Source organism: Sprattus sprattus, assembly GCF_963457725.1.
Source record: "Sprattus sprattus genome assembly, chromosome: 11".
In the NCBI taxonomy this organism is placed as follows: domain Eukaryota; kingdom Metazoa; phylum Chordata; class Actinopteri; order Clupeiformes; family Clupeidae; genus Sprattus; species Sprattus sprattus.
In genome coordinates, this window is record NC_137909.1 from 27,490,601 (window position 1) to 27,513,926 (window position 23,326).

The following is a 23,326-nucleotide window of genomic DNA, read 5'->3' on the forward strand; positions in this document are numbered from 1 at the left end:
TCATTAATTTAATAGATTAAAAATGTATTCGTTGTGTTTTGTTTCAAAATGTCTAATTTAATTGCTGCTTTGTCATACTGTCTCCAGAGCTGGTACTGTGTACCAGTGAAACTGGGTCATTAACTTTGAGAGAAGTCACCATATGAGGCAGATTTTATTAATCTGTAGTATTTTAGAAGTGTTCTGATTCTAAAAAACAATAATAAATAATAAAATATGTTTTCATTTTGTCTGTTTGTGTCAGAGTGAGTGTTTTAAACCACTGATAGGTTTCCGCAGTTTTCCTTGAGATAGATAATGGCGCACCTCTCTCCGGAAATCCACTGCTCCGTACGGGAGAAAGTGGGATGATAAATCCTCTTAAAATATCATCCCCACAGGGTGCATTACGGGGCACAATTTCCGGAGGCGGTTTTTTTTTTTTTTGCTTCCTGCGCTCTCCGTGTCTACACACAGGTTTGTTAAAAGCAGCGTTCAGAATCCCTTTTACTGCCATTGATCATTTAATGATGCAGAGCGTTCTGTGTATCCCAACGGAAGAGGCATTAGAATAGCTATTAGACCAGGACGCTTAAGAGAACAGCCCCGTCTAAGCTGGATGCTGTCTGAGCATCCTCCTCCTCCTCCCTGTGACGTCAGCGCGCAGCATCAGCTGTGAGTCCGCTGTTGGCAAGCCTTTTCCAGGCTGCAAACCAGTTCGTGGAATAATACATCTCATCATACTGTAGTTAACCGTATACCCTCGGCAAGATGGCTGCACAGGAGCTGCAGCCCAACGAGACGCTGACAACACTGAAGTCGGAGTCCGAAAACCTGAAGACCAAGCTCGAAGAGGAGAGAGCTAAGCTGCATGATGTCGAACGTGAGTACTGGGGACGGGAGGCCTGGGAAAATCACATCATCCTGTAACGGATTGAGATTCATTTAGATGACAATCTTATTACTTCCTCTTGTAAAAGTGATGTTTACATATGATAGCCGCTCACAAAATATAGGCCTATTCTTCCATCGACTTGATGGCAAAACATTCGCTACGCTCATTGCCTCATGGTGTTATCGTCGCACCATAATTAATTGATATTTTCCGAAACGTATTTGTTCCACTCCAGCAGGTAACAAGAGCATATAACGAGATTCTGCCCAGGAATGAATTATAAGACACTTTAACAAGGCGTTAGGGTGATAGATGTGATGCGATTCGCCAACATTGTTGTTGTGTTGATGTAAACCCATTCTTTTAATTTGATCGTGATCTTTCGTTAAGTTCCGTATCTCGACACTATGATTGAAACTCCGTCCGTGGAGCCCGTGTTTGTTGTGTTTGCGCTAATAACAACAGGATGTACATCCTCTCGCACACAGTGCACCAGGTGGCGGATAAGATGGAGTCGCTGGGCCAGTTCGTCATGAAGACCCGGAGAACTTTGAAGGGTCACGGGAATAAAGTCCTCTGCATGGACTGGTGTAAAGACAAGAGGAGGATCGTGAGTTCGTCTCAGGTGAGCGGAAGCCCGCCTGCTGGTAAATGGCATTTGAAATGTCCCCAAGCACAAACACTCCCCCATCGTCCTCCCTCCTGCTGTCTCTGTCCACGGTGCTGATTTTACAGACCCACACGCAGGACGAATAAGAAACAAAACAGACAATCCTACTGCTTCACCGACTGCAAAACTGATCGTCTCTTTTTTTTTTAGGACGGCAAAGTGATTGTTTGGGATGCATTCACCACTAATAAGGTAAGCATGACTTACAGATGCAGGCCTAAAGCTTCTTTAGAACAAAAACCGGTACCATGTTAGCACAACATAACAGGCAAGAAAATGATGTGTACAGGCTTGTTTTGTTGTTATTTAAATATAATTGTAATTGTATAATTGTAAATAATGTAATGTTATGCTGTGTGTGTGTGCGTGTGTGTGTGTGTGTTGTGTTATGCTGTCTATGTGTGTTGTGATATGCTGTGTGTGTGTGTGTGTCATGTTTCATGTGTTATGCTGTGTGTGTGTGTGTGTGTGTGTGTGTGTGTGTGTGTGTGTGTGTGTAGGAGCATGCCGTGACGATGCCCTGCACCTGGGTGATGGCCTGTGCCTATGCTCCATCGGGGTGTGCAGTGGCCTGTGGGTGAGTCTGTCTCCTCTGTTCTCCTCTTTCATGTCTGCCCTCCACGGCTGCTCTGGGAGTTCACCAGCCGGCGGGCTACAGCTACAGTCCCTGTCTAGCATTTACTGTAGTGCCCACAGACATTAGCATCAATTGGCTGCTAGCATAGGAACCAATCATGTGTTAGATCCTGCTCTGATAACTGGATAACATTGGATTTCTGTGTCCATACGTTGCAAACCTATCTGCATGGGTGGCTGTGGTGACTTACATAAGGGTCAGCAACAACGCTAGGTTCCAGATTTGCCTGTCCAAAAGCCTCCACAAAAGTGCCATCAGAGAATGTATTCTGGTATCTGTTCACAGTCTGCTCTCCATGACCATAACCCATTCCATGTGTTTGTGTGGTCTTGTGTGTGTTCAGTGGCCTGGATAACAAGTGTTCAGTGTATCCACTGTCCCTGGATAAGAACGAGAACCTGGCAGCCAAGAAGAAGTCTGTTGCCATGCACACCAACTATCTGTCTGCCTGTAGCTTCACCAACTCAGACATGCAGGTGAGAGAGAAGCTGTCACTCATAGAGAATTCACTCACAGAGATTTCACTCACAGAGATTTCACTGGCAGAGATTTCACTCACAGAGAGTTCACTCACGGAGAGTTCACTTACAGAGATTTCACTCACAGAGATTTCACTCACAGAGAGTTCACTCACAGAGATTTCACTCACAGAGATTTCACTCACAGAGAGTTCACTCACAGAGATTTCACTCACAGAGAGTTCACTCACAGAGATTTCACTCACGGAGATTTCACTGGCAGAGATTTCACTCACAGAGAGTTCACTCACGGAGAGTTCAGCATAGAGATTTCACTCACGGAGAGTTCAGCAAAGAGATTTCACTCACAGCGATTTCAGCATAGAGATTTCACTCAGAGAGGGAGATATCAACTCGGAGATCTTAGGCCAGTATCTTTGCTGTTGAAAGCGCATGTGTTTCAGCTTTACTCTATGACATAACATTTATATCACCTTTTTTCAGCTAATTTACCCCACAAAACTGATTTCTATTAGCACAAGGAGGATTATTTTACGACAAATCCCAAGATCATTTCTAGCAGACTGTTCCAGAGGTGGTCTTGAAGAGATTCCGTGTGTATAAATAATTCACTGGCACAGACAGCTCTTCAGCCTTTTGAAGCGGTTAGTCACATGAATAACTGGTGCCACACTGCCTAAGTCTATTAATAGCGTTCATCTCAGTCTGTATGTCCAGGCCAACAGGAGTGTGTCTTCAGAGTGCACACTCACACACACACACACACATACACACACACAACCCTTTTGACAGGAAACAGCTTTGGTTGGATGCCTACATCTATCAGGGAATTAGAGTGGCATACAGCACAGCTGTCAAATCCATCAGCTCAGCTGGCAAGATAAAGATTCACATACTCTACGGACTTCCTGTCCAAGACAGCACACACTACCCACACATCACACTGCTGAGCTGCTCTGGACTGAAGTGTCTGCTGAACACTGGATATAGTAGATGCTGTTTGGTTGAATGTTATCATTTTCCTTCATTCCTCATATTAAATAGTGATGGGACGTGTTCCCAGTGTTATAAGACTACGTGTTATCACAGTGAATGCCATCATACTTAATGATGTAAGAAGGAATGTTTCTGAGCGTTGAAACTGAGTGTTGTATCTTTGAATATAGAAATACTATTGGTGTTAGTAAAATGAGTGTAGTGGGATGAAGTGAATGTTGTATATTATGGTGTAAGTAGAGTAAGTATAGTGTCATAAAGTGAATGTTGTATAATAATGGTGTAAGTAGAGTTAGTATAGTGAAATAAAGTGAGTGTTGTATATCATGGTGTTAGTAGAGTGAGTGTAGTGTAATAAAGTGAGTTTTGTACACTAATGGTGTTAGTAAAGTTAGTATAGTGTAATACAGTAAGTGTTGTATACTAATGGTGTTAGTAGAGCGAGGGTAGTGTAATAAAGTGAGTGTGGAGTGTGTGAGTGAGTGGAGTAATAGTGTAAAAAAGAGTTCCGGGGTTCCCTCAGATCCTGACGTCGAGCGGAGACGGAACCTGTGCCCTGTGGGACGTGGAGAGCGGGCAGCTCCTGCAGAGTTTCCATGGACACGCAGCAGACGTGCTCTGTCTGGACCTGGCACCCTCGGAGACAGGAAACACCTTCGTCTCAGGGGTGAGGACACCCCAACACTCATGACTGTCCTCTGAGGACACCCCAACACTCACGACTGTCTGTTTACACTCTCACTCAGTCACAGCATACTCCTACACGCACGCGAACACGCACACGCACACATGCATATACAGACACACACACACAAACACACACAGACACAGACAGAGGCACAAACACACACACACAGACACATACACATATACAGACACATACAAACACGCGAAAACAAACACATTATCACATTATTTCTACTCCTCACATGCAAACACACTCGTGGCCATGAAGATGCTGAAGTTGCTTTCTGTATGTGTCTCATTTTCAGGGCTGTGATAAGAAGGCCATAGTGTGGGACATGAGGTCAGGCCAGTGCATTCAGTCCTTTGAAACTCATGAGTCGGACATCAACAGTGTGAGGTGAGTACGCTCTGGTGAGGGAAAATGTTACCCCCAGGATGCTGCGCTCGTCTAATGAGTTTCGTTTAGCACTGCCGTCTGTGCAAGTACGGCAATCTAGACTATTCTCATTCGTAGTTCCACGTTGGTGGAACGAGCTGCCTAGCACTATCAGAGCAGGGGCGTCCCTTACAGCAGTTATATTCCTGCACTTTTTTCTATTTCTTATGTAAAATAGTGTTTATTGTTACACTAGGTCTCTATTGCTCGTAGCTTGACTGTTCTCTCCCTTGTACGTCGCTTTTGACATCTGCTAAATGACTAAATGTAAATGTAAATGTAAAGTCTGAGACTCTGCTGTCACATATTCAGAAATGCAGCAGAGATGTGAATGTGTGTGTGATGTGTGTTTTTGCTCCGCGGCTGCAGGTACTACCCAAGTGGAGATGCCTTCGCGTCTGGATCTGATGACGCTACTGTGAGTTTACCCTTTGACCTCAGCTGATGGAGCAAGGTGCTCCTTTTAAATCAAATCAAACTGTATTTGTATGGCGCGCATTTCATACAGAAAGGTAACACAATGCGCCTCACAGTAAGAAAGAAAGAAAAGGGGGGGGGGGGGGGGGTTACAAATACTTGTAAAGAGACACAGATCGATAAATAAGTAAACGTTACATAAATGTTAAATAGATACATTTTACATGATAACAGGGCACCACATGACAGCAGGGCATCAGCATTTTACCAAGAGTCATGGTTTTGAACCCTAGGGGAGCACACAGACTAAAACATCGGACACATGTAGTTAACTGTGAGCAGCTTTGGCTAGGAGGAAATAGATGAATGTTGATGTAATCTAAGAGCTCCGTGTCTTTTTCTCCGTCTGTGCTGCCTCAGTGCCGTCTCTATGACCTGAGGGCGGACAGAGAGGTGGCCATTTACTCCAAGGACAGCATCATCTTCGGAGCCTCAAGTGTGGACTTCTCTCTCAGCGGTAAGAGCTCTATGGAACCCCACAATACAGAAAGTTACAAACAGACATCAACGTTAGTGAATCATGTGTTACGTTAATTATGTTAATCTGTTAGCTATTCATTGTAAGTATTGTAAAAACAAGATTCATGTCATTACAATGATCAAATTAGGCTTGAATCAGTAGTAAATGTTGGTACATAGTTATTATATATCGGTAGTATAAGTGTTGCTTTGAATCAGTAGTAAATGTTGGTACATAGTTATTAGATAGTATAAGTATTGCTTTGAGTCAGTAGTAAATGTTGGTACATAGTTATTATATAAGTGTCACTTTGAATCAGTATTAAATGATGGTACATAGTTATTATATATGTGTTATATGTATTATATATATTATATATAAGTGTCTCTTTGCACAGGCCGGTTGCTTTTTGGTGGCTACAATGACTACACTATCAATGTGTGGGACGTCCTAAAGGGAACCCGCGTGTCCATTCTGTTTGGCCATGAGAACCGTGTCAGCACCCTGCGTGTCTCTCCAGATGGGACAGCTTTCAGCACTGGATCCTGGGATCACACTCTACGGGTAAGAGAAACCAGCCTGTGGTACTTTACTCTGGGTGGGTAGGGTGTCTGTAGCACAAGTTCATATTTTATGGGTGATGGCCTGGAGCACATTGCCTGTGTTCTGTTTAATTGTCATTCCCTCTGGAAAGGGAGAGATTCATTCAAAGAAGTTCCAAACATTACGATGATGTAATTTCCTGCTGCTGATGTGGTGTTTTTCTGTTGAATGAGCAGATCTGGGCCTGAGGATGTCTGGGCCAGAGGCTGGATGTCATGGAGAAGATTCAACCACCACTACCGTCGACGTTATCAGATCACTGTCCGTTTGGAAATCATAGAGGAATAATAGCGCTAGATCAATCAGTAGAACTAAAGAAGACTTCCCTGCCTTCCTGTGGGACAGACTCAGCCTTGGCGTTGCAGCTCTGAAGAGTTGCCAAGACTAAGGTGAAGACCAAGATGGGGAGGTTTCCTGCAGGCGACCATTTTAGTTCCAGACCCAGGTTCCCAGATATCAACTGCCATGAGTCCTACTGATTTTATTTATATGGGCCAATGTAAAAAACACAGTTAATATAAACTGATTATGGTCTTACTTTATATATTGTCATGGCAACTGCAGTATAGCTATATGTATTGGTGATGTAATAAAAGCTGTCTGTCCTGTCACTACAACACAGTTTCAATAGATCTACTGGCAGAGCATTTGAAAATAAACCTGAAGGCCGGAGATTTTGCATGATGATGGACATTTCAGGAGTGAGATTAGTCACCCAGTAGGTACACTGCTTTATTTATTGCTGTGCCCCAGGGTTGCAGATTTATCAGATGCCTGAAAGTGTCATACCAGAAGTGACGTAGTGTTTCTAAGTGTCAGAATCAACGTTTTCTTAGGATTTTTTAGGGTTAGTGTTAGAGTATAAGGCTAAAAACTAGGTCTCGGTACCCCTACCAATGCCTGAAAGTACGTTACACTTCCTGAACCCCCTGTGTATGACTTCATATGACGCCGATATGGCACTTTCAGGCATCTGATAAATCCGCAACCGTGCTCCAGGATGTTTTTTTCCCACTAGACACTCTCTGGCTTACTTTGATCATGACTTCTATGTTTGCCGTTACGTGAGAATGTAGAAAAAACTATTTTGAATTAATATATATACGCAGCATTTTTTATCACACCAATATAAAACCTGGAAACGTTATATCATTGCACAGAGAAAATATTGTTTCAGTGTTGATATAACACACTTATAATAACTGTTATGTATTGTAGTTCGATGTATATATCCAATCTGTTATAGTAGACTACTACTGAAATACAGAATGTTTGTCCTCGATCATACAAAAATAGATTGTAAAATACTGCGAATAAACCTCTTTTAAAGATTACTCAAGGGTGTGTTTTGTACCAATCCTATGCCTTGTCTGGTAATAGAATGGGAATTGTAAAATGCATTTTCCCTTTTCTTTTATGTTTAGGTCTAGGTCACTCTCTTCCTTTTTTCCTTTATTTCTTTCTTTCTTTCTATCTTTCTTCCGTTCTTTGTCTCGCTCTCTTTCTTTTAAAAATGCCTAGGGGTAGACTACATTCTGAGCCTGAATAACACACGCTATTCCTCCTGGGCTTTTAATATCATACCTTGTGAACCACTAGATGGCAGTAGGCCTGTAGTATCTTTTTAGTGGTACACAAAAAGAAGACATACCGGAAATGACATCACATTCATTTCGCTCTGTCAGAAACTATGGCTGGCCACTGTGCCTACTTTGTCAACACAGGATGTTTATCATGCTATAGATCTTGTGTTTTATATAATTTCGTTGAACCAGTCTTGTGATTCGTTGCCGGGCTGTATCTCCTTTTAGACACCCCTGATTATTAGGGTTTTAGGGTTGCGATGAGTGATGTGGTTGAAAAAACTCTCACTGCTCTCCCTGGACTGCTGTCGTTGGACTTACAAACTGGAGCCGGGAAACTTTCCTCCACTTCAAAATTAGGGAATTTGATCAGAGGTATCACTGAACTGACATCAAAGCATGTGAGTAACGTTTGTATTTTAGTCCGGCCCGATTCCAGCATAAATATTCAAACAGCAATGCCAAGTTGCGACCTGGCTAGCTTGTTGGCTATTTTGCTATATTTTAGTTAGCTATGCTAATCGTTGTATCCAACGTTAGTAATCGCTCTAACGGTGTCATTTTTATTGCCTGTGTATCCCAGGACGAAGAAAAACTCATTAAACGAGAACTGGCTGCCATTAAGGAGCAGGTCTCGTCACCCAACACAACTATGGTGAGTTAAACCTGTGAGCTTAGATGCAGTTGAACAGCCTGAACATTCTGACAACCTGCCAAGTAAGCAGACTGATCTAAACCCTTATCCCGATGAGAGGGTCTGATCCTTCATCTGTGAATGCCGTCTGTTTGATGAATTGCTTACAAAACATGAGCTCTTCAGTTCTGATACGTAATGGAACAAATATTACCCACGTTATATATGGCTCACAGTGACACAATTGCAGTCTTTTCACTGAAGAGATTGTTTGAGGTAAATGTGCCCGTTGTTGTGTCCTGGATGCTAATCCTGACGTGGGAGCTGTTATAGTTGTATGGTGTGCATTGGTTAAGAGTGCCTCTGTATGGCTGAATGAGGTGTCTCTTCCATTCCAGCGACAGATGAAGGAGATAATGGTGAGGAGCATCTACTGTGAGATGCTGGGATACGAGGCAGACTTCAGCTACATCCACGCCATCAAGCTGGCTCAACAGGGCTCAGTGCTGGAGAAGAGAGTAGGTGAGTGCCCCCTCTCATGCAGTACAGGGCTAGAAACCAGAGCCTGTGTAAGTGAAACAGGTTGTGTGTGCTTATGACAGCCCGGCCTACCTGTCCTGTCCTACCTGTTCACTGGTAGGTAACTTACCTGTGTTATGATTTACGACAGCCCAGTCTACCTATCCTATCCTACCTGTGCACTGGTTGGTAACTTACTGGTGTTCTGATACATGACAGCCCAGTCTGAAGTTGGATCTGTGTGTTCTTACCTGTCTGTGTGTATTCTCAGGGTACCTCGCAGTTTCTCTGTTTCTCAATGAAAACCATGAGCTGTTACTGCTCCTCGTCAACACAGTATTAAAGGTTAGTGTGTTTCATATCTGTGCATTTCTTCTTTGTATTATCATTCATGATTTTCTTGAGTAATTAAAGTGTGTCTGTGTGTGTTTGTGTGTTTGTGTGTGTGTGTGTGTGTGTGTGTGTGTGTGTGTGTGTGTGTGTGTGTGTGTGTGTGTGTGTGTGTGTGTGTGTGTGTGTGTGTGTGTGTGTGTGTTGTAGGATCTTCAGAGCACAAACCTAATTGAAGTGTGTATGGCTTTAACCGTCGTTAGCCAAATATTCCCCAGAGACATGATACCGGCTATCCTGCCCCTGGTGGAGGAGAAGCTGAATCACCCAAAGTAAGGCTCATGCAGACTGTCTCCTCAAGCCTTCTTCAAAGCCTTTAAGTTAAAGCTTTGACAGTTAGTCATAACTTAGCCTTCTGCAAAGCCTCAAGCAAAGCTACGATCGCGAATCATAATTAAGAGTTTATTCACCGTCACCTGGAATGCTTCAGATTCTCTATGAGTTTAATCTGTGAGTAATTGGATAACCGTGTTACAATTGTACATTTTACAGAGGTCAACTGAATGTACACTTACCATATTAAATGAACCTTTATTAGATAATTATATGTTAAAAGATAATACAGAAATATTATTATGTTGCTATAGTCTACACCCTGTAGTTTTTAGAGAAGTTTTAGCTGGTGTGTCAGTGGGGGTCACAGCAGGGTCATGTTTGTGTTGTCAGGGAGATTATCCGTCGGAAGGCAGTGCAGGCGCTGCACAAGTTCTACCTGATCGCCCCCAACCAGGTGCAACACATCCACAGTAAGTTCCGGAAGGCCCTCTGTGACAAAGACCCGGGCGTCATGGCCGCCTCTCTACACATCTACCTACAGATGATCAAGGTAGGTCAGCGCACTTCCTCAACACTTACGCTCTGACACAATGTGAGAAAGCTCTCTGTATCTAGCCAAGCGCTAGACATTGTGGTATCTTTAATGATAATGAGAGATCTGGGATCGATACGTTTGACCCCTGTACTGTGAACGAGAGATCTGGGATCGATACGTTTGACCCCTGTACTGTGAACGAGAGATCTGGGATCGATACGTTTGACCCCTGTACTGTGAACGAGAGATCTGTGATTGATCCGTTTGACCCCTGTACTGTGAACGAGAGATCTGTGATTGATCCGTTTGACCCTTGTACTGTGAACGAGAGATCTGTGATTGATCCGTTTGACCCCTGTACTGTGAACGAGAGATCTGTGATTGATCCGTTTGACCCCTGTACTGTGAGTGAGAGATCTGTGATTGATATGTTTGACCCCTGCCTGTGCTTTGAATGAAAGATCTATGATTGATCCGTTTGACCACTGTGATGTGAAAGAGAGATCTGTGATTGATACGTTTAACCCCTGCCTGTGCTGTGAATGACAGATATGTGATTGTTATGTTTGACCCCTGTGCTGTGAAAGTGAGATCTATGATTGATCCATCTGACCCCTGTACTGTGAATGAGAGATTTGTGATATGTTTGACCCCTGTACTGTGAATATGAGATCTGTGATTGATCCATTTGACTGTGATTGAGAGATCTGTGCCTGCCCTGACAGGAGAGTGCGGACAGCTACAGGGACCTGGCGGGCAGCTTCGTCACTATCCTGAAGCAGGTGGTGGGAGGGAAGCTTCCGGTAGATTATAACTACCACAGCGTTCCCGCACCCTGGGTCCAGATCCAGCTGCTCAGGATCCTGGCTCTGCTGGGCAAGGACGACCAGAGGTGTGTGTGTGTGTGTGTGTGTGTGTGTGTGTGTGTCTGTGTGTCTGTGTGTCTGTGTGTGTGAAATATTAATAAGGTATTGAAAGTGCAGTACTTGTGTTTTAAATATACTTAAATAAGGTATTGAAAGTGCAGTACTTGTGTGTTAAGTATATATAAGTAAGGTTTTGAAAGTGCAGTACTTGTGTGTAAAATATATATAAATAAGGTATTGAAAGTGCAGTACTTGTGTGTAAAATATATATAAATAAGGTATTAAAAGTGCAGTGCTTTAAACACTTAACTGATGTTGCAGCACTAGTGAGCTGATGTACGATGTCCTGGACGAGTCGATACGAAGAGCAGAGATCAGTCACAATATCACCTACGGTAAGACCATGTATTGATTTATCAATACCTATGACCTACGGTAAGACCATGTAGTAATTTATTGATCACTTTATCACATACGGTAAGACCATGTAGTGATTTATCAGTAATTGTATCTCCTATGGTAAGACAATGTAGTGGTTTATAAATCCGTTTATCACCTACGGTACGACCATTTTGTGATTTATCAATCAGTTTATCACCTACGGTACGACCATGTAGTGCTTTATCAATACCTATGACCTATGACAGACGTTGAAGTGATTTCCTTCTCCAATTGTACATGAGTGAGTTTGTGAGTGACATGAGGGAGTTTGTAATCTCGCTCCACTGCTCTCCCCCTCAGCCATCTTATTCGAGTGTGTGAAAACCATCTACACCATCCATCCCAAAGAAGAGCTGCTGGAGAAAGCTGCAAAATGCATCGGAAACTTTGTTTTATCGCCCAAGATTAACCTCAAATACCTTGGTAAGATTTCAGTCTCTTGCCTTGTATTTGAAGTGAGAGTTGCAGTGGCTGGTGCTGTGTTCGGGATATTTGTTGAGATGAAAGCTTTGATCTGTATCTGATCGTGTGTGTTGTGATGTCAGGATTGAAGGCCTTGACCTGTGTCTGATTGCGTTTGTAGGGTTAAAGGCTTGTGTCTGATTGGTTTGTAGGGTTAAAGGCTTGTGTCTGATTGGTTTGTAGGGTTAAAGGCTTGTGTCTGATTGGTTTGTAGGGTTAAAGGCTTGTGTCTGATTGGTCTGTAGGGTTGAAGGCCTTGACGTACGTGGTCCAGCAGGATGCCAATCTTGCTCTGCAGCACCAGATGACCATCATAGAATGTCTGGATCATTCTGATATCATCATCAAAAGAGAGGTGAGGCTATCAGTGTCACATGCAAACATGTTTACTAATAATAAAGGGGGAGAGGGGAGAGAGACGGAGGGAGAGGTCAGGCTTTTATTATTTTAATCTTATTTGCCTGTGTGTTTGTATCGTTTGAGCTGGAGGGTGTAAGCTGGAGGGTGTGTTTCTGAACTCTGTCTGGTCTGGTCTTTAGACACTAGAGTTGCTGTTCCGCATCACCAATGCCCAGAATGTGACAGTGATCGTGGAGAAGATGCTGGACTTCCTCCGGCTGTGCCACGAGGACTACGCCATCATCGACCTGGTCGCCAAAGTAGCAGAACTGGCAGAGAAATATCCTTTCAGAACTCCGTGCCCTCACCTGACCCCGAGTCAGAATCCCCAGTGTGCCCTCACCGAGTCATAGAACTGCTTGGTAATGCCACACTAAATTCTGTTCGTGTACTGATCGGATGTAGTTTGCAGGACATTAAATACAAATAAAATAAATGTCCCTGTGTATTGCACTAGATCTGGTGAAATGTGCCTGTGTACAGCCAGAGCTTTGGTCATTGGTTATTACATCCCATAATAAAACATGGTGATTAACAGTATTCCATGAATTTCTTTAAAACTGGCAAAGGCTACAGCGATTGCAGATGCAGTACTATAGTACATACTAGGGTGGGGGGAGGGGGAGGGGGGGGGGGGATTGCACACTGTTGGCACATGTTGGTTCACTCTTGTTTGAAGTGTTGAGTTCCTATTGCCATGGCTACGTATGCCCCAGACAACCGGTGGTTCATTGAGACCATGAGCACCATCTTCACTGTCGGGGGCGAACTGATGCAGCCAGACATCCCCAGCAACTTCCTTAGGCTCCTGGCAGAGGGTGAGTCACCTGCAGATGACTTTTTCTCTCTCTCTCTCGCTGTCTTTCTCTGTCTTTCTCTCTCTCTCTCTCTCTGTCTCTCACCCACTCTCTCTCTTATTGTTTGTCTCTCTCTCACCAAATCTCTCTCTCTCTCTCTCTCTCTCCCACCCACTATCTCTCTCTCTCTTTCTCTCTCATCCACCCACCCCATATCTCTCTCTTTCTCTCTGCTCTCTTCTTGTTGTCTACTCCTCTGTGGATGTGTCATGATGCTTTAGATGTTTGATAATCAGAATAGAAGATTTGAAGTTTGTGTGTGTGTGTGTGTGTGTGTGTGTGTGTGTGTGTGTGTGTGTGTGTGTGTGTGTGTGTTTCTCAGGGTCTGACAGCCTAGAGGATGACAGGCAGTTGAGGATGTACGCTGTGGATTCATACGTCTCCCTACTTCAAACCAACCCCACCAAGCTACCTCAGCGCTTTCTACAGGTTATCAGCTGGGTGCGTAACACACTCACACACACACACACACACACACACACACACACACACACACACACACACACACACATCATAATCATTGACACTATCCCAGGCAGACTAACGTGTCTCTGTTGTGTAACGTGCCTCTTTCCTCTCCTCCCTTCTCCTCTCTCCTCTCCACCCCTCTTCTGGGCTTTCCTCTGCTTTCTCCTTTCCTCTCTCCTTTCTCCTTTCTCCTCTCCTCTCCTCTCCACCTCTCTCCTGGCTCCCTTCTCTTTCTCCTCTCCTCTCCTCTCCTCTCCTCTTTCCTATCCTGTCCTTTCCCCTCCCCTCCTCTCCTCTCTTCTCCTCTTCTCTCCTCTCTCCTTTCTCCTTCCCTCTCTCGCAGGTTTTGGGGGAGTACTCCCACCTTGTAGATGACCTGAGTCCCTGCCTTGTCATCGAGCTGCTCGTGCGTCTCCTAGAGCGACCCGATGTGGCCTCTGACACGCGGAGCTGGGTGATGACGGCCGTGGGCAAGCTGAGCGCGGGCGCTGGCGTGGGCAAGCTGAGCGCGGGCACTGGCGCTGGCGGGGGCACGGGCGAGGGGGCAGGGCTGGTGCAGCGGGTAGCCCAGCAGCACAGCTCGTCTCTGGACACGCAGCTCCGTCAGCAGGCCCTGGAGCTGCAGCTGCTCAGCCAGGACCCGGAGCTCCACGCCAGGGTGCTGCCCCGCGGGGACGCCTGGGGCAGCCTGGAGGTAACACACACCACACACACCACACACCACACACACACACCACACACACCACACACCATCACCTCACCTCACCACACCACACCACACCACACCTCACTCAGTATCACCTCACCTCACCTCACCTCACCTCACCTCACCTCACCTCACCTCACTCAGTCTCACCTCACCTCACCTCACTCAGTCTCACCTCACCTCACCTCACCACACCTCACTCAGTCTCACCTCACCTCACCTCACCTCACCACACCTCACTCAGTCTCACCTCACCTCACCTCACCACACCTCACTCAGTCTCACCTCACCTCACCTCACCTCACCTCACCACACCACACCTCACCTCACCTCACTCAGTCTCACCTCACCTCACCTCACCTCACCTCACCTCACCTCACCTGCTTTGTTTTAATTAATACTCTAATGATCCCCAAATTTTAAATCTGCCTGCTAACATGCAGTAGTTATTTTTGATAAACGTTAATGCCTTTTTTTTATGTTGTATAGCCTTTTTCACTCTGGCAAGGGGGACTGCCAATGGAAACTAGCCTTTTGGCTATAATTGGGTGCATTTACATTTTAATGTTCATGATTGTACACTGTCCCTCTTAATCAAATAAACAAATTGATTGATTGATTGATTGATTGAGTAGCATGTAGTGCAGCAGAACTGACTCTTAACATTTGCTTTGTGTTCCTACCATGCAGGTGGACTCATCCTTGTCGTTCCTGGATGGGTTTGTGTCTGAGGCGTTGGCGAGTGGAGCCGCCCCCTATAAACCTCCCCACCAGAGACAAGAGGAGCTGAGGCAGGAGAAAGGTACCAGCCGTAGTGTACGACCGATGCTCTGACGATGCTGCTGTGCACGTGGTGTATGACTGATGCGCTCACGATGCTGTGCGCGTAGTGTATGACTGATGCTCTGATGATGCTGTGCACGTAGTGTATGACTGATGCTCTGACGATGCTGTGCACGTAGTGTATGACTGATGCTCTGACGATGCTGTGTACGTAGTGTATGACTGATGCTCTGACGATGCTGTGCGCGTAGTGTATGACTGATGCTCTGACGATGCTGTGCACGTAGTGTATGACTGATGCTCTGACGATGCTGTGCGCGTGTATGAGTTGGTACTTTGATGTTTTTTTTTGGATGTACAATAACAGTTGTTGTTTAGATGCTGTATAAATAATGTATTTTGGACAGAGTGTGAGTGGTGCGTTGTGTATGTTGTGTGAATAGCGTGTGTGCGTTGATGATTGTTTGTGTGCGTGTGTGTGTTAATGCCTGTGTTATCTGCCATCCCCAGCCCTGTCCCTGGAGCCCTATGCTCTGTCTCTGCCCATCAGCCTCTCCTCCTGCAGCATAGCAGACCGGCAGTCTCCCACTCTGCTCTCCATCAGCTCCGGCCTATCAGGAAACAGCGCTGAGCTCGCACACAGAGCCGGGTAGGCTAATGCTAACCTATTAGAGAGCCAGCAAGGATAATGCTAACCTCTCACAGACCTGTGGAGGCTAATGCTAACCTATTAGAGAGCCAGCAAGGGTAATGCTAACCTCTCAAAGACCTGTGGAGGCTAATGCTAACCTATTAGAGAGCCAGCAAGGGTAATGCTAACCTCTCACAGACCTGTGGAGGCTACTGCTCAGTGCTCACCTATAAGAGAGCTGTGTATGCTAATGCTAACTGGTTAGAGAGCCGAGTAGGTTAATGCTAACGTGTTTCAGAGCTTGTAGGCTAATGCTAATTAGTGTTGACTATTCACAGCACTGAACAGAGCCGAGTAGGCTAATGCTAAAGTGTTTCAGAGCTGTGTAGGCTAATGCTAACGTGTTTCAGAGCTTGTAGGCTAATGCTCACGTGTTACAGAGCTTGTAGGCTAATGCTAACGTGTTACAGAGCTTGTAGGCTAATGCTAACGTTGGCTAATGTTGGCTAATGCTTACTTTTCACAGCACTGCACAGAGCAGGGTAGGCTAATGGTACCCCTCTAAGTTTTCCCAGCACTCTGACATCTGTCTGTCTGCTTGCAGTTCTGGTTCCTTGAAGCTGGAGGGGGTGAAGCGGGTGTGGGGTAAAGATGGCTACCTGCCCCACCAGAGGGAGGTGCCAGAGGAGCCCTCCGTCCCTCAGGAGGACAGCGCCCCCGCACCTCCAACCTTCCCCCAGCAGAGCAGTGCTCTCACGCCGCCGAGCGCCGACCCCTCGGAGGAGGACCGGGACAAGCAGCAGCTGGCCTCGTCGCTCTTCGTAGGACTCAGCTCCAACAATTCCACATGTCTGGTGAGATTACGCTTACTCTGTGTGGGGGTGGGGGGGTGTTCTTGATTGTGAGATTACGCTCACTCTGTGTGGGGGTGGGGGGGTGTTCTTGATTGTGTGATTACGCTCACTCTGTGTGGGGGTGGGGGGGTGTTCTTGATTGTGTGATTACGCTCACTCTGTGTGGGGGTGGGGGGGTGTTCTTGATTGTGTGATTACGCTCACTCTGTGTGGGGGTGGGGGGGTGTTCTTGATTGTGTGATTACGCTCACTCTGTGTGGGGGTGGGGGGGTGTTCTTGATTGTGTGATTACGCTCACTCTGTGTGGGGGTGGGGGGGTGTTCTTGATTGTGTGATTACGCTCACTCTGTGTGGGGGTGGGGGGGTGTTCTTGATTGTGTGATTACGCTCACTGTGTCGGCTGGGTTTGATTGTGTTTGCCAAACATTGGAAAATTGGAAGAGGAAGTAACACTGAGCTTGCATCATTTAGTAAACTCATTGATAACACATCTATATCACTGAATTTACCTGCGGAAAAACTAGATTATATCTGTGGGATTTGGACCCTAGTTAACGCTAGCAATAAAACACTACCACAATAACAAGTAACAATAATATTAGCTGTTTCACGTAGCAGCTATAATCTATAGTTTTGCAGACTAAAGAACTACCGTAATTCCCGGACTATTAAGCGCACCTGAATGTAAGCCGCACCCACTGAATTAAAAAAAAATACTTATTTTGAACATAAATAAGCCGCACTTGTCTATAAGCCGCAGGTTCCTTCCGGTACATTGAAAACAAATTAACTTTACACAGGCTTTAACGAAACTCGGCATGACAAGAACAGTTAGTAGGCATGCAACGTATTCATATTTTACAAATATATAGCTTATTATAAGTGCTAAAGTGAACAATCGAGGATAAGTTAACACGCAGAAAGTGATGTTGCTCAAGAGCAGGATGATGACGATTTGGTTAAAAAGGGGGCACCTCTGTTTGGAACCGGTTTGAGTTCAAAATATCCGATCTCGACCATAAAAGAATAAAAGACAGTTGTGTCGCCGTGTTGTTTTAGCCAAAGGTGTAAGCACAAGCAACGTAAAACCATCATCCAATTGGCAGCTCGAACATTGTCTATTGTTTATCATATTTCATATTATCATTTTCACACACATAGGTAAGGTACATAGGCTACAGTTGGCAGCTGCTAGCTTGTGATGAACTCGTATTAATATGTGTGAATATGAACTATTTCATACGAAGTTGCACAGGCACCCTGAGGGCTTATACCCCTTCCCATTACAATTTTATGAGTTAAATCGAGGATACTAGATGACTAGCTATCGTTTTATGCAACTGTAACTCTTCCATTGAAATCGTTTATGCTGAGGTTATTTAAAGTTCCCTTAGCTAGCACAGCAATTCGATAACCAGTAACAACCAGGAAACACAACTTATGCTGCAGAGTTTAACTTTTCAAAATCATCTCACCATTGAAAAAGCAGTCTTGGGTTCTACGTGATTACAACCACTTGTGGAATGTTAAATGGCTACACATAGATATAAACATACCTAAGAGAAATAATGGGAAATCGATAGAGCAAGGGCTCACTCTGATATCAATGTAATGTTAGCGAATATTGCTCATGCTTTAGTCTCCGCTCTTCGTCTAAAGCCAAATCTATTCTTGAGGTTCCAACATTTTTCAAAAGCAAGTTGGTTTTAAATGTGAGTTGTCGATCAAGTTATTTTCTGTCCCGTCGTTTGAAGCATACCTGTTAGCTCCGGCATTGATCTTCCATTATTTAACATTCACGTTTCGATTTAAAGTCCAGTTTCAGGCTCTCGCACGCCCCCCTCATTTAGGCAGAGTTACTGTTTGCCTCCCCTCAGGCATTAAGCTTGTGAAAGTGGGAAAAAGCCATAAATAAGCCGCGTCATTGTATAAGCCGCGAGGTTCAACGCGTGAGAAAAAAGTAGCGGCTTATAGTCCGGGAATTACGGTAAATACAATTTCTTAATTTCTATCTAAAGTAACCTCATCACTTGACAAATAATGACAGCTCGATGCGATCGTAGACGATGACATCATTGTGTAAGCAGCTACTGGTACCTGACCACCACCGTAGCTCCTCCCACACGCTTGGAAAGGGAGGTGTGAGGGAGGGGTACTCAGTTGGTTGCAATCTGCAACCTCACCACTAGATGCCACTAAATCCTACGCACTAGTCCTTTAAATGTCTGACTATGACCTGCATGCATCCATTTTCTTCTTTGTGTGTGTGTGTGTGTGTGTTTGTTTCTTTATTTGTTGGTTTATTGTTGTTTTTTTGTTTGTTTGATCAGATGGGGAAGCCAGAGGCCCCCGCCCCCCAGCGCTTCCGGAGGAAACACAAAAACACTGACTCTGCCTCCGCCTCCTCCTCTTCAGACTCCTCCCACTCCCCCCACGATGCTGCCAATCACTTCCTGTACAGCAGCCTATTGGAGGAAGGCCCTGCCTCTCCAATCATGCTCACACAGAACTCTCTAGCTCCATCCAATCGCACCGAGGCTAATGGCACGCACACGAGAGGGGACGCTCCAGTTCTCCCAACAGCCAATGGAGTAGCTGATGTGGGTGATCGAGAAGCCCCTCCCTCTCTCACGACGGCCAATGAGGCGCCGTCCCCAGGAGTGGGCGGACACAGAGACCCTCCACTGCTGATGGGGGGGATGGAGTTGGTCCAGCCCTGCCCTCCGCCTCCTGCCCCCACAGCCTCAACCCAGAGCAGCGCAGAAGGGGCTGATACCCCCCAGCTCCCCGAATTACCCCCCGAGTCTGATCACCTGCCCCCCGAGTCTGATCACCTGCCCCCAGAGCTGAGGAACCTGCCCCACTCTGACATGTCCCCCCTGGCCTCGGACCAGAGCCTGTCCCTGTCCTGCTGCCGCGTCCACCGAGAGGACGCCCTCGTGCTCGTCCTGCAGATGTCCAACGCCTGTGGCGCCGCCCTGCTGGACGTCTCTGTAGAGCTGCAGTGCCACGAGCTCAAGGTACCCTGATTGGTCGGTGGGGAGGGGGTTTAGTTTCCTGCACTTCTTTTTTCTTTTCAATTTTTTTTCTTTCTATTTCTTATGTAAAGTAGTATTTATTTTTACACTAGGTCTCTTGCTCGTAGCTTGACTGTTCTCTCCCTTGTACGTCGCTTTGGACAACAGCGTCTGCTAAATGACTAAATGTTAATGTAAATGTAAATGTAGTGGGACCAGAGGGACTCATGGCTCTCAGATCTATTTTAGAAGAAGGTCTTAATTCATATGTGGTCCACATTAGTGCTGCGACAGTGGTACAGGGGGTAGAGGAGTCGTTTAGTGATCGGAAAGTTGCTAGTTAGATTCCCCACTCCTCCTTACCAAGTGTGTAAGTGTCCTTGAGCAAGACACTGAACCCCTAAAACTGCTCCTGATGTATAAATGCAATTTCCCTATAAATCGCTTTGGATTAAAGCGTCTGCTAAATGACTAAATGTAAATGTAAATGATATCAGGATCCTTGTGGTGTGTAAAAGCTGGTAAGTGGGTTGTGCACTTTGACCCCTCCTGTTGGTGTTTGTGGTAGTGTGTCAGTGATCAGTGATCTGTGTGTGGTTGCTCCCCCCCAGGTGGCCAGCCTCAGAGGGAATGCTTTAGAGAGTCTCCCAGCCCAGAGTGTGAGAGTGTGTTGGTACACTCTGCTGATGGAGGCTCCTCACACACACGTGATGGTGACGGGGTCGGTGTCCTACAGAGAGGAGTCTGGACCTTCACACACACTGGAGATCAGCAGCAAGCTCTCCCTAGCCGACTTTCTCAGGTACCGGCAGGAATGTGCGTTACAAATAAAATGCATTATAATTTGTATTATTATTATTAATAATGTCAGGGGTCCTGTGTTGAATAATGACTGTGAAGTGAAGTGCTAGTAATCAGAAGGTTGCTAGTTCGATTCCCTGTCCAATCGTCCTTGAGCAAGACACTGAACCCCTAAGTGCTCCTGATGTGCAGTGTGCCATCAGTGTAAATGTAAAAGCAATGTGTATACATCCTTGTAAGTCGCTTTGGATAAAAGCGTCTGTAAACTACATATGTAAACTAAATGTAAATGGAATGTCAGGAATGTCAGGGGTTCTGTGTTGAGTAATGACCGTGAAGTGAAGTGCTGTGAGTAGCGCCCCATTAGAATGAAACCTTTGACTGAATGCTTGGTGGCTGAAGATCACAGCACTCCTGATCATGGCTGTCCTGGTCTTCTGAAGCTGTGCTTTTGAACATTCTGTACTTCTACATACTGTAACGAGCATACTGTTGGATTTGGCTGCCCTGATATTCTCCTCTGGTTAAAAACTTTTCCGATCTGAATTTGTGTTGTCCTGACCCCTGTCCTCCTCACACCTCTAGTTCTGACCCCTGTCCTCTAGTCCTGACTCCTGTCCCCCTCAGACCTCTAGTCCTGACTCCGGCCTCTAGTCCTGACTCCTGTCCCCCTGTCCTCCTCTGTCTTCTAGTCCTGACTCCTGTCCCCCTGTCCTCCTCAGACCTCTAGTCCTGACTCCTGTCCCCCTGTCCTCCTCAGACCTCTAGTCCTGACTCCTGTCCCCCTGTCCTCCTCTGTCTTCTAGTCCTGACTCCTGTCCCCCTGTCCTCCTCTGTCTTCTAGTCCTGACTCCTGTCCCCCTGTCCTCCTCTGTCTTCTAGTCCTGACTCCTGTCCTCTAGTCCTGACTCCTGTCCCCCTGTCCTCCTCAGACCTCTAGTCCTGACTCCTGTCCTCCTCTGTCTTCTAGTCCTGACTCCTGTCCCCCTGTCCTCCTCTGTCTTCTAGTCCTGACTCCTGTCCCCCTGTCCTCCTCAGACCTCTAGTCCTGACTCCTGTCCTCCTCTGTCTTCTAGTCCTGACTCCTGTCCTCCTCAGACCTCTAGTCCTGTCCCCCTGTCCTCCTCAGACCTCTAGTCCTGACTGCTGTGTCTCTGTCCTCCTCAGACCTCTAGTGCTGTCCACAGAAGAGTACGGGAAGCTGTGGCTGTCCCTCTCGCAGGACGTCAAGCAGAACCTGAAGCTCCTGGACCCCGACGGTGACCCTCTCTGCTCCTCTCTCAGCGTTCTCAAAGACAAGCTACAGCTCCATGTAGTGGACATCATAGGTCAGACACCTCACACACACACACTACCTCACACACTACACCTCACACACATCACCTCACATGCACACCACCTCACACACACACCACCTCACACACACACCACCTCACACACACACCACCTCACACATTCACCACCTCACACACACTTTTAAGACTTATTTAACATCATAGATCATACACCTCACACACCACCTCACACATTCACCACCTCACACACACTTTCAAGACTTATTTAACATCATAGATCATACACCTCACACACCACCTCACACATTCACCACCTCACACACACTTTCAAGACTTATTTAACATCATAGATCATACACCTCACACACCACCTCACACATTCACCACCTCACACACACTTTCAAGACTTATTTAACATCATAGGTCAGCCAGATGTTATCATGACGTATGTTATCATGACGTATCACTGTGGCTGTTCTACATGTGTGTGTGTGTGTGTGTGTGTTTGTGTGTGTGTGTGTGTGTTTGTGTGTGTGTGTGTTTGTGTGTGTGTGTGTTTGTGTGTGTGTGTGTTTGTGTGTGTGTGTGTGTGTGTGTGTGTGTGTGTGTGTGTGTGTGTGTGTGTGTGTGTGTGTGTGTGTGTGTGTGTGTGTGTGTGTGTGTGTGTGTGTGTGTGTGTGTGTTTGCACCCTGGCAGGGTCGGAGGGCATCGTGGCGTGCAAGCTCCTGCAGGGGGCGCCGTGCCTGCTTCACTGCCGTGTCCACGCGGGCGCTCTGGCCGTGTGGCTGCGCTCCCCTGTGCCCGGCCTGCCCGACTGCCTGCTCTACCACCTCCAGAGGGCCCTGCAGGAGCGCTGACCTCTGACCCCCCCACCCCCCAGACATTGACCCCTCACTCCGCTTCTCATGCAGCACCTCCAACAGGAAGGAACACTCACAGCAGGGGGATGGTGGGACTGAACAGCTGACACGACTGGACAGCAGAGGAAGTGTGGCAAGTCTTAAAGCAAGGTGGAGGTGAAACATGGAGGCCGGGTGAAGACTGAGGGCTGTATGCGTGGCTGAAGGCTGAAGACTGAGGGCTGATTTGTACCAAGAAAGCGTTTGCCTTCAGTGTTTGACTTCAGTGTTTGGGACAAAGTGTCTCATACATTACAATATTTATCGCTTTGAATATTTCCATGTTGCGTTTGTGTTGAGTGTGTGTTGGGTGTGTGTTTGTGTTTGTTGTAGCTGTCCATCTTGTAGGTCTGAGACGCCTCTGCTGCCCTCTGAGGAAGGCTCCAGAGCTGCAGGGGTTCACCCCTCTCCTGTCCCCCCCCTCCCCCCTCCAGGGGTTCACCCCCGTCCTGTTCCCCCCCCCTCTCCTGATCCCCCCTCCAGGGGTTCATCCCCGTCCTGTTCCCCCCTCCAGGGGTTCACCCCCCTCCTGTCCCCCCCTCCAGGGGTCACCCCCCTCCTGTCCCCCCCCCTCTCCTGATCCCCCCTCC

The 23,326-nt window shown here is 46.3% G+C and overlaps 2 protein-coding genes across 2 annotated transcripts; both read left to right on the plus strand.

The window, feature by feature from the left end:
- Positions 1 to 750: 750 nt before the first annotated feature.
- Positions 751 to 6,507, plus strand: gnb5a (guanine nucleotide binding protein (G protein), beta 5a; the record flags this gene model as incomplete). The annotated part of the gene is made up of 11 exons (XM_080847569.1): positions 751 to 862; positions 1,363 to 1,499; positions 1,695 to 1,736; positions 2,045 to 2,121; positions 2,525 to 2,657; positions 4,180 to 4,323; positions 4,649 to 4,740; positions 5,149 to 5,197; positions 5,617 to 5,713; positions 6,114 to 6,280; positions 6,496 to 6,507. The coding sequence occupies 11 exons, from the start codon at positions 751 to 753 to the stop codon at positions 6,505 to 6,507; spliced, it is 1,062 nt and encodes a 353-aa protein (XP_080703695.1).
- Positions 6,508 to 8,021: 1,514 nt separating this feature from the next.
- On the plus strand, positions 8,022 to 23,237 carry ap4e1 (adaptor related protein complex 4 subunit epsilon 1). Its single transcript, XM_080847239.1, has 21 exons — positions 8,022 to 8,303; positions 8,486 to 8,557; positions 8,935 to 9,058; positions 9,327 to 9,400; positions 9,596 to 9,717; positions 10,112 to 10,271; positions 10,982 to 11,148; positions 11,444 to 11,517; positions 11,864 to 11,986; positions 12,271 to 12,380; positions 12,565 to 12,742; positions 13,141 to 13,242; positions 13,604 to 13,722; positions 14,093 to 14,443; positions 15,146 to 15,257; positions 15,749 to 15,887; positions 16,474 to 16,723; positions 19,054 to 19,743; positions 20,352 to 20,542; positions 21,709 to 21,869; positions 22,534 to 23,237. Exons 1-21 carry the CDS (start codon positions 8,163 to 8,165, stop codon positions 22,692 to 22,694), a joined length of 3,621 nt encoding a protein of 1,206 aa, XP_080703365.1. The 5' UTR covers positions 8,022 to 8,162; the 3' UTR covers positions 22,695 to 23,237.
- The last annotated feature ends 89 nt before the right edge of the window (positions 23,238 to 23,326 follow it).